General features: G+C 35.8%; 1 protein-coding gene across 2 annotated transcripts in view; it reads left to right on the top strand.

Annotated features, from left to right (window-relative positions):
* TMC7 (transmembrane channel like 7) overlaps positions 1–17,766 on the top strand; it is a 59,355-nt gene that overhangs the window by 27,714 nt on the left and 13,875 nt on the right. For both annotated transcript variants that reach the window (XR_004230273.1, XM_003761427.4), the window contains exons 4-10: positions 204–371; positions 603–685; positions 2,310–2,455; positions 9,743–9,890; positions 12,182–12,355; positions 13,908–14,065; positions 15,897–16,014. Coding sequence is in view for 1 of the 2 variants with exons in the window: in XM_003761427.4 (XP_003761475.2) it covers positions 204–371; positions 603–685; positions 2,310–2,455; positions 9,743–9,890; positions 12,182–12,355; positions 13,908–14,065; positions 15,897–16,014 (995 nt within the window). In the remaining variant the exon portion in view is untranslated. The remainder of the gene's footprint in view (positions 1–203; positions 372–602; positions 686–2,309; positions 2,456–9,742; positions 9,891–12,181; positions 12,356–13,907; positions 14,066–15,896; positions 16,015–17,766) is intronic.

Here is a 17,766-nt window from a genome sequence, read left to right on the forward strand (position 1 = left end):
AACAAACTGTGTGTGTGTGTGTATGTGTGTGTGTGTGTGTATTCAGAAATAGGGAAAGGAAATTAAAGCTCTCAAAAATTAAAGCATTTACTTTTCCCATCACCCCAACCTTCAACCTTAGCTATTTTCTAGGATACCAGGTCCCCATTGGTCCATTCGGCTTAATATTCCTGCTAACTAGAGTTTGCTTTTTTGTTTTCCAGCAAAATTTGGCACAGGAATTCAGTCTTATTTCTCCTTCCTTCGCTTCCTGGTGATATTGAACTCAGTGATATTTACTATCATTTTTTTGTTTATTTTGCTCCCGATCATCCTTACCAAGTACAAGATTACTGAAAGCACTTTTTTGATTCTCCCTTCTAATGAAGTAGGTGAGTCATCCAAGGGATAATTTGTTCATTCCCAAACCCATACCTTTGTTTTCCAGGGTATTCATATACCTAAGAAAACACCATCTCATATAGAAGAATAGAAAGTATACCATCAACACAGAAGCTTAAGCTTCTCTCTATAAAAATAGGATAGATGCCTTTCCCCTAACCTTTTGTCCTTCTGCTTCTCCCCTAAGAAGTAATTTTTATTTATTTATTTTTTTTAAACAGATATGCGATGCAAAGTATACCCAGTGAATAGCACCGGACTCATTTACTTCTATACTTATATGATAGATTTGCTCTCAGGCACTGTAAGTATTTAGGCTAAACTTACTCTCTGTGGGTTTTTAAATTATTATTATAAATATTCTGGAGGCAACAGGGTTAAGTAATTTGCTCAGGGTCACATAGCTAGTAAATGTCTGACTCTAAACTCTACTTCAGGGTTGGTGCTCTATCCACTGTGCTACCTAGTTTCCTTGCTTAGATGTTTTCTTGTGGTCATTTTTAGCTCTAAATCTACCATCTTATGCTATCAAAATAGAATTTAGAAGATTGAACTGCTGACTGGAGAATGAGAGAGAGTGATTGATTGAACATTGAGAGAGAAAAGGGAAAGTCAAAGATGATTCCAAGATTTTGAACCTCAATAACTAGAAAGATAGTGCTGTCATTCTCAACAGAAATAGGAAAGTTTCTTTAGCTTTCCTCAAGCTTCCAAGAAGGAACTCAAGATGGTGGTGGAAGGGAGATATCTTTTGCCATCTTTGTCAATTTGATGGATTAAGGTATAGTAGCATAGATGTTTTAATTTTTGTTTGATTATTAGTCATATTTAATACTTTTTTTGTGATTGTTGATAGTTTGGAGGTTCTTTCAGGAACTACTTCTTTGCGTCTTTTGATGACTTACCTTTTGGGGAATAGTTCTTAAATTTGTGTCAGGAATGACATATTTTTCTCATTCTGTTTCATTTGTGTATAAGAACTCTACTATATTCCCAGTCTTGGGATAGAGTAAGTCAAATTTAGACCAAATCATTTTTTACCTTGTACAATTAATTTACCTTTCCAAACCAAAACAGCTCCTTCATTCTCCAGGTTTCGTTCCTCTTGGAAAAATTTCAAGCTTTTACCTTAGAGATATATAAAATATAGAGCTGTAAACTGTGAATCATCTTTCTTTTCAGATGATGAAAGACAAAAGAAGACATCAGATTTTCATTGGCTGCATATTTCCTTTCCTTGAATTGAAAAAGAAGGCAGAATTAGAAGAATAACAAAGATCCTATCATTTCTCATTGAGATTTTCTTAGACTTTAATAACACTTACTCTTAGGGTATTTGTGAAGCTTAAGTGAGATATTTGTAAAGTGCTTTGCAAACCTTAAGTGATAAACAAATTCTGCAGTTATTATTGTTATTGACAGTGTTGTTATTATGGTGATTACACTCAAGATTAAGTAAATAGTCTGGGGAAAACAGTTTTGTCTTTTGTTTTTAATACCCCCAGAATTCAAAGCCTAGCACATGATAGATGCTTAATAAATGCTTGTTGATTGACTGATTTCAAATCAATAAACGTCTTAAAGTCATAAGGAGCCTCAGACATCATCTGGTCTGACTCCCTTGTTTAACTAAACAAAAAACAAATTCAGAGCTTTGAAGTGATATATGTTCAAGGTCACCAAGCTAGCTAATAATAGTAGGATTTGGCTAGAGCTCAGGTCTCTTCTCTTCTACATTGGTTTTCTTTCTAGTTTGTTGTCTCTCTGACTGATGGATACAGATATGAGAAAAATGAGTAGTCTTCTCAGGATTGAACTGGAATCCTTTGACAAGACTTAATGGGAATATTTATTCCTATTAAGTTATTGATCCTTCTAACCCTTTAGGGAAATAATCTCACAGTGGCCCTTTTCTATATTTTAATCAGGGTTTCTTGGAGTGGACCAGCCTATTTTATGGCCATTACACCGTAGATGGGATAAAATTCAAAAATTTCACTTACGATTTGCCCCTTGCCTATTTGCTGACTACAGTGGTTTGTCTGGCATTGAGTCTCCTCTGGATAGTAAAAAGGTAAATTCTACTACATTATATTATTGTTTGTTTTTGTTCAATATTGCTGTACTTTGAAGCCAAGTCCACAGACAAGAGGTTTCATTAACCCAGGGTAGGTGGGTCTGTCAAAGAAATCTGGGCATCTTCTATGTAGATTTATAGTCATATCCCATTTTTGCTCTGTCTATGCTACTATGCTATCATAATCAACAACATAAAAATATCAAAATCAATAATTAAGAAAAAAGATTGCAGGGGGAAAAAATCTAATGACTAAATGTATTTTTACACAGTAATGAATGAATAATTGAACAATTTTCATTCTTCAAAAAAGAAAGCTCATCTCAATCCTTCAAATCTTGTTTGAAACAAAGTATTTCTCGTGAACACAGGCCGTATGGCAAATCTTAAATAATCCTTAGGACTAAGTTAATTTTTTTTTTGTCCTTTGTTCTGAAAGAGCCCTATAACATCAGAGAGGTGATGCCATACCATGCTTGTGAATTGGATTTAAATGAGAGTGAGCTGGGAAAAGTCACCCATCTCACTTTCTCTTTTAGCTTATTGTATTTTGGAAGGTGTTTTTGGAAAAAGATCTAAAATTCAATTCTGGACTTGATCTTCACTATAATGACATCTATATTTGAATAATTTCAATTCATATAAAACTATATTTCAAGAAAAGAAACAAATTATAAAATATCTTTTAAACCTTGCATAGCTCTGAAGTCATTTAATCATCATGGATCATGTGGGGATTTTTAAAATTCTTTTTTAACCTCTGGATATATTCTTTATCTTGTACAGAAAATAAAGATTTGTAAATTCAAAAATACAAAAGAAATCTGGTCATCTTGAGAGAAAAGTATTGGAATATGTCATCTGTAGAGCTATGAATCACTGGGAAAAATTTTTGAGGCTGTTTGGCTTGTACCGTTCTTTCTTTGAGGAACCCTTGATAATCAAGGGGGATGCTGCTTTCCCAGTCAACTGTGACCCTTCCTCCTACCCTCACCTTGTTGTCCTTTCTAACCATATGGTCAAAGGGAAAAGTTAAAAAAATCCTCTTTCAAGTCAGATCTCAGCAGTCCAGTCAATCTGGCAGTCTCTTAACAATTGGTGAACTAATGCAATCAATGAATATCCTCATTGATTAGAGAAGAAGGCTGAGACCAACTGGTGGGGTCCTTAGTGAGTTAGTTAGGCTCAGTCTGTTCTTCAGTCATTACCTGGGCTTTTAACTTTAGTAATCCTATATATATATATATATATATATATATATATATATGCATTTACATATACATACAGACATATATCACATGCGCGCACACACACATATATATTCACAATGACTGAGCTGGGAACTGTGATGGACTTAGATCAGTGGAAACTTATAGCCCCAGAAAAAATTCAAAGGCACGCTGCTTTTCAATATTTAGGATATGAAGTATACCCTAAGGTGCTTACAGTACAAAAGCTTTCTTTAAGAACAGAGAAGTTGAATACTTTAAATGACTTTCAGAAATTGATAGGAGATATCTTATGAATGCATCCAGTGTTAGGCTTAACTATCTATCAATTACAACCATTATATAACCATTTTAAGGGGAGACAGTGCTTTAAACTCACCACACCAGCTTACAAAAGAAGCTCAAGAGGCTTTGAGAGAAGTTGAACTGGCTTTTTCCAATGTGGTTGAAAGAGTTACTCAGAAACTCTTGGAAATATCAGTTTTTGCTATAAAAGAGGCACCCACAGCAGTCCGTCATCAAGGACACAATGTGATAGAGTGGGTGACCCCTCCCAGCACAATCAGACCAAAGCCTTACTCCTTACTCAGTGCTTGTGGCTAGAATTTTATTAAAGGCCATTAAGCGAGCAGTACAATTATCTGGGATAAGACCTGACAAGATATACACCTTTTATACCAATGCACAAATTAATGTATGCTGTGAAACCATCACAGAATGGCAAATTTTATTGGCCACAGCTCCAAATTTTACACAAGAATCTCCATTAAAGATAATCTGGCTATTACATAATTGGCAAGGGGTTTTTGAAGAAAAGGTTTCTAAAATTCCTCTTGAAAGGACCACCTATCTTTACAGATGCATCCAAACATAACATTTGTGCTGTATATTCTCATGACTTAACTATAGAGTAGTTGGAACTTCCTTTCAGTCCACTCAGCAGAATGAATTATATGCAGTCATGCTAGCTCTTACTTATTATCCAGGAGATGTAAATATATCTGATTCAGCTTATTCAGTAGGTGCAGTACAAAGAATTGCCACAGCCCAAATAAAATTTGTAGCTTCCAATGTATATCAGGTCTTTAAGGAACTTCAAGAGCAAGTAAGAAAACATGCAGGTAAGATATCTTGCATGTCCACTTTCATAGTGGACTTTCAGGTGCTATTTTTTATAGCCTTCTAATCATGTTGGCCAATACTCCTTTATTTCAGGCAGCCCAAGAATCTCATTCTAAATATCATGCTGAGGTAGGAGCATAGTAAAAGCCTGTAGAGCTTGCCTTCCTTTCCATGCTTCTACAGTCCCTCCAGGAAGAATCCTCATGGTTTGAGACCCAATGAAATTTGGCAAATGGATGTGACCCATTATAAATCTTTTGGTCATCTGTCTTTTATCCCTGTTGTGTAGACACCTTTTCACTATTTACTTTTGCAATATCAATAGCAAAAGAGACATCTCTAGGGGTCACTGAATTCCTTTTACTAGCATTTGCAATTATGGGTGTGCCACAAGCAATAAAAACAGATAATGGACCTGCATATACTTCTAAACATTTTGCACACTTTTGTGCACAGTATAAGATTTTACACACCACTGGCACACCCTTTAATCCTCAAGGACAGGAAATAGTAGAAAGGAGAAAGAAAGACTCAAGACACTCCTTCAAAACCAAAAGAAAAGGGGAGCCACAGGTAACCCTAGAGAACTTTTTTGATTTTTGATGAAGATGCACTGGCTCTGGCACTCAGGTTTCATAACCTGCCGGAAGGGCACTGTACAGTGCAAGCAGCTCTACTATCTTTAGATAATCACCAGTTAATATGGAGAGACCCAGAAAGTGGTAAATGGAAGGGACCAGATAGGTTAACTGCTTGGTAGAGAGGGTTTGTTTGTTACTCTACAGATGGAGAAGAAATCAGATGAGTGTCAATGAGCCATATATATCTGCCTTATCCATCGGATAGAGATGGAAAAAGAAAAGACCCTTGAAATGAAGAAAACTTAGGAAACATCTGGTTGTTCCATCTCTTGACTACATGTGCCACTGAAAGCATGGCAGTTAACCCTGTGTGTATGGCAATTGACTCATGAACATAAAAAATTGTTAATGAGACTGTTGCAGGACTTCAAAACCTGCAAGAATCATTGGATTCCCTGACACGTGAAGTAATGGACAATAGATTGGTTTTGGACTATCTCATTCATGGCTGCTGAAGGGGGTGTATGTGTGATTATTATTTATATACCCTCCTTCTAGGACTCATGGAAATCTTTTATAATACATATATATATATAATTATTAAAATTCATATTATGTATTATATTACTACTTGCTTGTGTAATAGCTCCCATGCTGATGGATTTATGTATACCTGTTTCAACTAAAATAAAAGAAAGTGGGAAATGTAGAGGGCCACAGATAGCGGGGGAACTCTGGATAAAGTATAAGACCCTTCAGCCCAGAGGGAACTTGATGACAAATGTCTGGTTTGGCTCCCCACCACCCTTTGGTGTTCTCACCCTTTCTGAGAAGTCAAGAAGGGAGTGACCAACTGTGTTATACTTGAAGCAAGGGATACTTACAGTAAAGAGAAGCATTTATAATATATATCAATAGCAGGGAGCTATAGTTAGCACTTGCACAGTGTGCTGTGGTGATATAATTCAACTATAGTTACCACTTGCTCAATGTGATGTGATGATATAATGGTTCTCTAGTTGGCACATACTTAGTGTGCTGTAATGATGTAATCATACCAAGATATTTGAGGGCTAAGAGGACTTGAAATAAGGACCCCATCTTTGGCCATTCTTGTGAATCTCCTTCATTCCTCCAGTAAGACCAAGGCTAGTCCTGAGATCCTCTAGAAATGTACCTCCAAATAGTATATTTTGGCACCTCAATTGGGGGGCTCTAGAAAGCACACTACATTTTGGTGCCCAAACAGGGGCCTCCAGAAGAACACTACATTGTGGCACCCAAATGTAGGGCACAAGAATCATAAGAAACACAAGAAACAAAGAAGCAGCAGCAACCGAGAGCTGTTCATGAGTAGGATCCTCCCAGAGTTCCTTCAATAACCCGCAGTGAAGGAAAGGAAGAAGAGACCCTATAAGACTTTTTTAGTCAGGGTAATTAAATGGGCCAAAACATCAGAGCTAATCCAGGAGACTGATGAGAGACTTATGAAAAATGCCTGTTCTGACTATAGTCCGTCTCTATTTGATTTGCCTCCATGACATTTCACAAGATTTAACAGCTGCTATAGTATCTCACCCTACAATTATCCAGTGTTTGCACTCCCTAGCATGTGGACTCAGATATCTTAGCATCTGGACTTAGATAATAGCTAATGCATAAACTTACTGACCATGATGTGGGGGAAAAATAATCAGGTTTCCATAAAACAAAAAACAGGGAATTATTATGGACCATGCCTAGATGAAGGGGGAGGTCAATTCTCCTACAGCCTCCACAGCTGTGAATCATAAACTTAAAGGAGTTGCAAAGCAGCCTTCGCAGATGTTCCTTGTGGATTGGGATTGAAATAAATTGAAGGGAAGAGGAAAGAGGTCAGAGAATGCAGTTGCCTCTCAGTCTTCTTGTATCATCATCATCATCCTCTCACATGAAGAGATCCATTCTATAGATCTGAGTTAGACCTCCAGCAGTCACCGGCAGGTGGCTCCTGTATCACAATAGAAATTTATTTCTACTCCACTACCTCTACCACCATGGCCCCAGTGGAACAAAAGTCAAAATACATGTTCATCTACATAATAGGTTTCTAGAGTAAGATCTTTTTATATCATTGGAAACAAGTATATGTTTACTGACCAACTGTATTCTAGCCTTTTAGAGAGAAAATTGTACATTGTGCCCTTTGCCCTATTTTATTTAGAGTTTCTTGGAATGGACCAAGTACTTACTGATCTAACCTCAACTGAATATATGACATTGGGTGTCACTATAAGACACGTTCTCCTCCAGGACATCAGTTTTTCATTTGTAAAGGTGAAATTGATGAATGAGCAACAATTGAGAGAGTTGGATTAGATAATCTCAAAGATCTATTATAATTCTAAAATTCTTTGATATTTGTAATGTACCCAGTTATTATAATAAAAGCTTTCTTTTCTCTCTCTCACACACACATAAATGTAGTAAAGTCTGTGGATCTCAGAAGAGTGTTTTCAAATGCATAAAATAAAGTAGATAAAATTATTAAGAAAAGCTCATGGAACCCTGATATATAAATGAATTTTAACATTTTTTTTAAACTTTGTGACTCTAAAGGTTATAATGATACTAGGAACATGAAAGGAGAAAGAAATTTTCACTGGTGTAAAGGGAGTATAATATGTATTTTTCTAGTATTGACATTCCTATTCACATAGGGATAGTGTTTAGTGCTTTGATTTCATTGGTATAAGGAATTCCCAGCTAAGGGAACTCTCTTTTCCAATATAGGTTAACATCTTTGCAATTTGTATTGCGAGGTGAAAATGAATCTCCCAAAATCACATAGCTAGTATAGGTCATTGGCAGAGCTTGAATCTTTCTAACATTAAAGCCAGCTCCTTTTCCACTATCCCAGTGTTCCTCCATATTCATCTAGCTCAGTAGAAGATAAGTGACTACTTGTCTGATACATTGTAGAGAAAATTCTTATTCAGGTACAGTTTGGACTAGATATTGCCTCCAGGATCCCTTTCACCTTGAAATCCTGTGATCTTTTAAACGTGGAATGCAGGTGCTTTTCCTCTTTATCTCCACTTTTTTGAAACCCTTTTCTTTCTTCAACTCAGGAGCTTCCTCTTCTACAAATCATTCAAGTTGAAAGTGATCTATTTCCTCAAACTATCTTCTTTTCCTTTTTATCTCATTCTACCTTCTTGCATATTTACTTGTGTTCATTTCCTTTTCCACTTTCTTCTCAACTCCTGATAGATTATAAAATTTTACTGGACTCAAAGGATATGACATTTTTCATCTTGGAATATTCAGTGCCCAACACAGTGTCTAGATGATTCTGAATAAGTTTTATTAAATTGAATCAAATGGGTTGAATAGTTTCAGAAAATACAAGAAAACTTAACTTTTAAAACTTGGGGAAAAAATTGGAAAAAATTTTGGAATTTTTCAGAGATAATGGAGTATACTCTGTTACTGGGGAAGTTAGGTAGGTGAAGTAGATAAAGTGCCAAGCCTGAAGTCAGACCTGAGTTCTAATGTGGTCTTAGACACTTAGTAGCTGTGAGATCTTGGACAAGTCACTTAACTGTTTGCTTCAATTTATCCTTTGGAGAAATAAGCTGGAGAAGGTAATAGCAAACCTCTCCAAGTAACTTTGCCGAAAAAAACCCAGATGGGGTCAGAAAAAGTTGAACAGGACTAAAAACGACTTAATGGCAAACTCTATTGAATGGAAGGAAGGAAGGAAAATATTTATTTAGCAATAATATAGACATATTGCTAAACATTGGAGATAGAAATACAAAAAAAAAAAAAAGTCCTTGCCTTCAAAAAGCTTATATTCTAATATAAAGGAAGACAACATATTTATATAGGCAAGTGATGATCAAGATGGAATATTTTGATTTGGAAAATTATAAGGATAGCGAATAGAGCCTTAAGGGAATAGATTTTTAAATTCTTTCTTGGAATAATGACAATTCATAGGAACACAAATCTGGAGTTGAAAGGGATTGTAGAGGCCATCTAGTCCAACCTCCTTTTTTTTTAACAGATGGGAAAATTGAGGCCCAGGGAAGTTAAGTAAATTTCTGGATATAACAAAAATGCTAAATGTCAGGAGTACATAGATCCTCTAGCTCTAGAGCTCGTTTTGAGGTGATTTAATTATGATTACAATTTTGGAAAGGATGGAAAGAGGGTCAGAGGTATGAGACAGCAACTTAGGGGCCAGCAAGAGAAGTAGTTGAGCATACCTCAAAGAAGGCACAGATATTGTGGGGGAATAAGGCAAGCATCAATCAGTTTTTTTAAGATAAAATACATATTCTTTTTTTTTTTTTTTTTTTAAACAGGTCTGTGGAAGGATTCAAACAAAACTTGGTGCGAAGTGAAGAACAGTTTCAGAGCTACTGTAACAAAATCTTTGCTGGCTGGGACTTTTGTATCACAGACCAGTCAACTGCAAAGCTCAAGCACAGTAGTATACAGTATGAGCTTAAAGTGAGTTCTGCTGATTTTGACTATCATTGTGGATTCCTGAAAGGTTAAATCAACTTTAGATTTGGGACTTAAGGCAGGCGGAGGGGAGAGGGAAGAGACAAGGTCTGGTATAAATAATTTTCAACTCTATCATATCATTTTCTGTGGATTAACCCTTCAGAACAACAAATCAGAACACTGGCTGAAAAAGGGACCTATTATCTGTAGATGAAAGAGTGACTTGGTGTGGAAAAAAGGTAATACTAGCTGTACCAAACACCTCATAAAATCACAATAAAACAGCCAACACCTAAGAGACTCAAATATCATCTGTTCATAGTTTGCATCTAATATATACCAATTTAGGCCTAACTCTTATGACTATCTAAACAACAACTCCTTCATTCTTCTCATAATCCTTTCCTTTCCCCCTTTATTTCTTTTCTCCTCTTTCTTTTTCTCCTCAAAATTTCCTTTGCTAATATTTTAATGTGATTTCACCAGGATAAATATGTTCATAAGTATATGTTGGAGGAGAGACTGGTATACCCCCACAGTGCAAATATACACAAATGCTTGGACACACCCCTCTATGAATTGAATATCCTGTTTCCTATAGATTACAAGGAAAATTTGATACAAGAAGCAGAAAATGAGACACAAGAAGCCATTCTGAAGGGAGAGATGGTCTTCTGGAATGTTTTTTTTAAATTCCAGAATGGAATTAAAGCATTTTTCATTCCAGATCAGGTCTTAACTTGTGGTTAAGATTTCATAGTTGGATCCACAAACTTGGATGAGAAAGAAAATTTAATTTTTATTTCCTTAAAATTAAAAAATATATTTCTGATAGGGGTATATAGATTTCATCAGATTGTCAAAGAGATCCAATGACATGGACACTACGTTAAGAACCCTCAGTTCTAGATAGACTGTTCTGTAAATGTAAATTCTGGGTCTTTTTTTCTAGCCTGTTGTCTGAAGAAACATCCTGGACACACATGAAGTCTCTACCACAGGTTAAGCACAAATAATCCATATGAACATTTGGACTAGAGATGTCTCTAAGTTTGAGTATCTCTTTTGAGCTACTGCAGTTTTGCTGCTCAAAGAACACAGCACCTTCTTTGATGTGGGCAGGCCATGTTGAGAGGTCCTGTGCCAGTGTCTCCCGTGTCTCCCAGTTGATTCCAGAGTTCTTCAGAGAGACATTGAGTGTGTTCTTGTATTGTTTCTTCTGACCTCTGTGTGGACTCTTTCCTTATGTAAGTTCTTCATAAAATAACCTTATAGGCAAATATATGTTTGCCATTCAAGCAATGTGGTTAGCCCCTCAAAGTTGTGCTCTCTGTGGTAGAGTTAGAATGCTTGTGTGGCAGTTCAACTCAAGAAAGAACATCAGTGTTCAATACCTTGTCTTGCAGGTGATCTTCAGAATCTTCTTAAGGTAATCCAAATAGAAGTGATTCAGTTTCCCGGCATGACATTAGTATATTGTCCAGGTGTCACAGGCATTGACAATGAGGTCAGCACAACAGCTCCTTAAATGTTCAGTGTGGTAGGCAATGTATATACTTCTCTCCCACACTTTTTCCTTTGGAGCCTCCCAAACACTGAACTACCTCTGGCAATGTGTGTATCAATCTCATCATCTGTGTGTATATCCATGGAAAGTATGCTATCAAGATAAGCAAACTTATCTATAGCATTCAAAATCTCTCCTGTGAGAGAGCCAAAGAATTTCCAATTGATAGTATCTCAAATGATGGATTTCCCATGCACCTCTCTTGGTGTATGCTCTCTTAGTTGAAAATCCACCTATGACTTATCTTTGTCTTCACTATCTTTCTCTTCATAGGCACTTTGAAATATTTAACTAGATAGTAATATTTAGACACTTTCTAACAAGTCTTCTCCCATAATTCAGCATTTCTATAGCTATCCTTTTCTACCCCATTTAAATGACTCAGTAACCCATGAGTATTAGTACAATCAGTTAGAGCTGCATAAATAAGTATCTGGTCATTCAGTGTAAGCATTGGCCCCTGTAGATAAGAAAAATAATTCGCAAATTAGGGTTTTGTTCACACATTAATGCTGACTGATTTTGGATTAAGTATAGGTTCAGCTTTGATTGATGTTATTAGTTGCCATGAGAGTGAGCTAGTACTCATGGGTTGCTGAGTCATTTAAATCATTCTTTAAGGAAGGAAGTTGGACTTGAATTTGGACAATGGCTTGAATTCCTCCTAAAAAGTGTCCCTTATTGTGATTCTAGTATTCTTAAGAATGAAATTTTTTTTTGTCCTTAGACAGACTTGGAGGAAGAAAGAATAAGGAAAAAAATAGCAGAGAGGACTCCAGAGGAAACCTTACGGATTTATAGTCTCAGAATGCTTTTGAATGCTATAGTTATTACTGTCCTGGCAGCATGTTTTTATGCAATCTATGTAGCAACTGTATTCTCCCAAGAACACATGAAAAAGGTAAGTAACTTTTTTTAAAAATTTAAGCATGATTGAAAGAATTCACAAAATAAAACATGGGCTTTATTTAGATCCAGAATTAGAACCCAGAACATTTGCATTTTCTCCCCATTTATGCTTCCCCATGCTTGTCATTCAAGTTTAGCTGTATCCTACAGAAGATGGTTAGGGTTAGGGTTGAGGATCCACCCCATTCATAAGGTTAGGATACTTCCACTGTGAATTCCAGGTTTGGTGAGACTTCAGGATGAAGAGCTGAGATTCTGTAGATATTTGGAGTGCATCCTAGATAAGAATAAAGCAGAGAATGAGATTATTATTGTAAAAATTTAATGAAGGGATGGAAGCAAGATGGCAAAGAGTAGACAGGACACTACTTAACTCTTCCCACCTTCCTCTCAGATCAAGCAAAAACAAAAATCTAATTAAGAGAGATAAGTAATGAAACTAAATCTTGCTAAAGGATATTACGTGCCAAGTGCTATAGCATCCAGATTTAAGAAGAAATACCCAGCAAAACTTTATTAGTGTGAAATCTCAACCTCCCTCTATCAGAACTAGATAAGTCTAATCACAAAATAAACAATAAATTAAAAGGTGAATAGAATTTTAGATGTTAGGTCTCTTTCTTTGGAGAAAATTGAAGGCGATAGAAAGTAACATACCTTTTTCTCAGCAGTGTATGGCATCTACACAAAAATTGGCCATGTTTTAATGCAGAAAACCCTTACAGTTTTTACTGCCTTTTTAGGCAGAAAGGCAGAATTAGTAAATGCATCTTTTTCAGATCATGGTGCAGTAAAATCATATGTAATAAAGAGCCATGGGAAAATAGACCAAAAATTAATTGGAAACTAAATAATCTAATCCTAAAGAATGAGTGGGTCAAACAACAAATCATAGAAACAACTGATAATTTCAACCAAGAGAATGACAATGAGACACAGACCAAAATTTATGGGATGCAGCCAAAGCAGTACTTGGGTGAAATTTTATATATCTAGATGCTTACATGAATAAAATAGAGAAAGAGAAGATCGATGAATTGGACATGAAACTAAAAAAGCTAGGAAAAAAAAATTAAAATCCTCAATTAAATACCAAACTAGAAATTCTGAAAAGCATAGGAGAGATTAATAAAATTGAAAGTAAGAAAACTATTAAACTAATAAACAAAACTACCAGTATCAAAAATAAAAGGGGTAAATTTACCAACAATAAAGAGAAAATAAAAGCAATAATTAGCTATTTTGCTCAGTTGTGTGCCAATAAATCTGATAATCTAAATGAATTGGATGATTACATACAAAAATATAAATTGCCTAGATTAACAGATGAGGAAATAAATGACTAACATAGTCCCATTTTAGAAAAGGAAATTAAACAAGCCATTAATGAATTCCCTAAGAAAAATCTCCAAGATCAGATGAATTTACAAGTGAATTCCACCAAATATTTTGAGAATAATTTGTTCCAATGCTATATAAACTATTTGGAAAAATAGGGGAGTCAGTCATTCATCTTGACAAGTTGGAATCTTTTGCCTTTCTAGGAGATTGACAAAATGGTATTTGGAGAGAATCTTTTGATCCTCTATCTTCCCTCCATTGTAATTACACTGGCCAACTTTATCACTCCTCTTATCTTCTCCAAGATCATTCACTATGAAGACTATTCACCAGCTTTTGAGATCAGATTGACTCTCCTCAGGTAAGTAATAACTCAGCTTAGCCAAATAAGTGTGTCAATATTACTCTAATTATCCATTTAATCCAAAGATTATTTGTTGAGCGTCTGCCATGTGCCTCTCCTATACTTTGTGATGTTATGTTGGAGCTAAAGGGAAAAGAGTGTACAAAGGTTCATAAAAAGATAATTAAGACTTTGTTCTTGCCCTTGATCAGTTTATAATTCATGAAGTCATTTACCTTTTTGTGTTTGCTGCTCCTGGTTTCAAGGTTATTCGTAGGATGCGTCAAGAGAGTAGGACTTCTAAGCATCATGCTTAGGGGAGAGTAGGGGGAAAAGAAAAGGAAGGAATTGCATCCCTATCTTTCTTTTCAGAGACCTGGAAGATGGCACACCTGGATCACTTTTTTTCCTTCCTTAAATATTTCTGTTACAGTATACAACATTCTCTTTGGAGAATGATCACTGATAATCAATTCTGATCACTTCAGAATTTATTATTTCATGCACATCTGTCCATGTTTTTTTCTAAAATCAATCTGATCATCATTTCTTACAGCATAGTAGTATTCAATCATGAAAATATAACAACTTGTTTCGTCATTTCCCCATTGATGGGCATCCTCTGGACCACTTAGAGGCACAGGATCAAACGTCAACATACATTTCATTTCAACAAATACTTATTAAGCACCTGCTATTTGTGAGGCACTGAACTAGATACTGGAAATGAAAAGACAAAAAAAGAAATGATTCCTGCCCTCAAAGGGCATATATTTGGGAGTAGGGTGAGGTGGGAGAATATGACACATACACAGATAAATGGATATAAGATAATTTATTTTTTAAAAAAGAATACACTATCAATTGAGGAAGACTATGGAAGGTTTTAAAAAGAAAGTGCTACCTGAACTGAGCCTTTATGAAAACTAGGGATTCTAAGGGGGAAGTAAGAAAGCAATATAACCTATACTTAATGGATAATCTGGGAGGGGAGTATTCCTTTGACCCCACTTAGTGCTCATGTAAGCTACTATTCTCCTTTCTTCTCTTGGTGATTCCCTTTCATCTCCTTGGAAGCTAAGCTTCTTGAAAAAGTTTTCCATTCTCTATAACTTCAGACACATGCTATCTGGCCTCTGATCCCAGTTCTTTACTGAAATTGTTTCTCCAAAGGGCATCAATAATCTCCCTAATCATCAAATCCAATAACCTTTTTTTCCTTTTTTTCATAGTCTTTATTATTTGGGAAAATATTTCCTTAAAGAAAATAGCAGAAAAAAAATTTAAATCCAAATACAGGACTAATCTCTCCTCTTCCTTTTTTCTCTTCCTCTTTCCCTCCCTCCCTCCCTCCTCCTCTCTTTCTCACATTCACTCTCTTTTTCTCTCTATTTTATCAGATCAAAAGAGTTACTTGGTTAATTATGTGTTTAGGTGTTTATATATATATATATATATATATATATATATGCAGTTAAATTACATATGCAAGTACATACACATTTGTTTCATATGTACAATTATATACCCATGTATATACACACATGTATATCAATATGTCTATATCTCTATATATTACTTTTTTCCATGAATCATAATATTTGGCATATCTAGAGATAAAGACCTTTCAAAATGGGAATCTGGAGTGGGGAGGGCTAAGGATGATATTTTTTCTAATTTTTGTGGGAAAAACAACAAAGTCATTGGGGGGAATGTATATTTTTCTCTTTATCTTTTTTTGTTGTTTCTCTCTTTAGCCATAAGTGCCAATAGATTTTGTGGACAAAACAACTTGATTGACTTGACTGTCTTTCCTTCTCCCTTTTCCCTCCTTTTTCATCCTATCCAGGTGTGTCTTCATGCGATTGTCCACTATTTGTGTGCTTGTGTTAACCTTGGGGTCCAAGATAACTTTCTGTGACAACGAGGAGTGCCGAGTCTGTGGCTATAACCACAAAATCTATCCAGTAAGTTTAGTTGGTTACTGAAATGTTTTTGAATCACATCAGTTGTTTACCAACCCGATAATGGAACCAATGTTCACATAAGATCCGTTTTGAGTCTAGATTAAGTTACCTAGTCTCATCTCATTATTGCACTATCTAAGCTATGAATTCCTTAGTGATAGTGGATCAAATGGAGTAGAGATGTTTTAAGTACGGTCACTCACCTCAAGCAAGCATAACTTTACTTTGAGGTTTATAGGAATCATACTTACAGAGATCAAGCTGCGTCATCCTCTTCCAAACCCCTACCATCTACAAGTTTGGGTCCAAGCCTAACCTTCAGCCTCTCTGAAGCAATAAAGAAACAGAGGAAGTAACTTCCACTCATTTCCCCAGTGCCCCAGGTCAAGAAAGATCTATGTTGAAGTTTACACTACTTAAAAACATTAAAACTACCACTGATTTCAAAGTCTCTTTGTATAAATTTTCAGCTGACAGTTGCTCTTAATGCATCTATCTTGGGGCAGATTGAGTCATGGGCCCCATTCTAGAAAAATTTCTCATGGTTTATGAGATACAGTTTGTAATAATGTAATGAGTTGCTTGGTGATTTATAGGATTTCTCAACCTTAATTTACAACTCAATGGGATCTCCCATGGAAATATAACTGACTCATTGAGTTATTTTAGTAAATTTATTCAGTGTTTTATTGTGTCAGTCCTTAGAATCTTAATCTTATGAAAAAATGAGATTGGCAGCAGAGGAGATTGTTCTCTCCCAGAACTGTTGGTGCTAAACTATAGAGCCTTCATTAGGTGGTTCTCTAAGGTTGTACCTTAGTAGGTCTTGGGAGTTCACAAGACAAAGTTAAGGGATGCTGGTATTCAGATAGAGAGGAGGAAGGATCTCAAGTACCCGAAATTAGGCAAATTGGAGGTCAAAAGCAACCCAGTCAATTACAAAAAGAGAACCATGGGTCTCAAAAAAGTAATGTAGATTCAGGCATTTATGTATCATTTTTTGGCTTATAGAGTTTTGTCCTTACCTTACTTACAACTTATAGTGTTAGGCAGTTAGGCAGATAATAAGAGATTAAGTGACTTATCTAGGATCACACAATCTGCATGTGTCAGAGGAAAGACTTGAACCCAAGACTTCCTAGCTTAGAGTTTAGTTTTATATTTATTGTGCCATGATATCTTTTTAACTGTGGTAAAACTTCACTGTTAGGAATAAAATTAGTTCTCTACTATACCACATGCCTTCCTCATTTGCCAGCCTAATAAGTTTTGTCACTAGAAATTCAAAATTTACCCTTGGGCTCTGATCTTTCATTTTATTCTGCCAAGATGGTCCGCATAGCACTTCTCAATCTTCACAATAGCTCTGTGGTTGTCAAACCACAATGCCTCCATCTTTCTCCTTTCCAGCATTCAGACAAATGACACAAGTATTATCAGCCTCATTTTATAAAAGAAAAATAAGATGATGAAACTATAGAAGGTTAATTGATTTGTTCATGGTAGTGTCTGAAGTCTAGAGTCTAGAAAGGTTGTAGAGCATGAAGTAAGGAACTTGGATAGGAGATAATGGAATCAAAGTACTAGACACAGGGTCTTGGTGACGAAGGGTTTAGTGTCCAGGCACTGGAAGAGAATGGAGCTGATCGTTGAGCTAAAAACTTTTGTGTACCATGGATTCTTTTTATCCTGGCTTCCCAAGAACAAAATTGGTTTTATGAGTGGAGGCAAGTGTGTATGTATATAGAAGGA

This window comes from Sarcophilus harrisii, chromosome 1 (genome assembly GCF_902635505.1).
Source record: "Sarcophilus harrisii chromosome 1, mSarHar1.11, whole genome shotgun sequence".
NCBI classification, from domain to species: domain Eukaryota; kingdom Metazoa; phylum Chordata; class Mammalia; order Dasyuromorphia; family Dasyuridae; genus Sarcophilus; species Sarcophilus harrisii.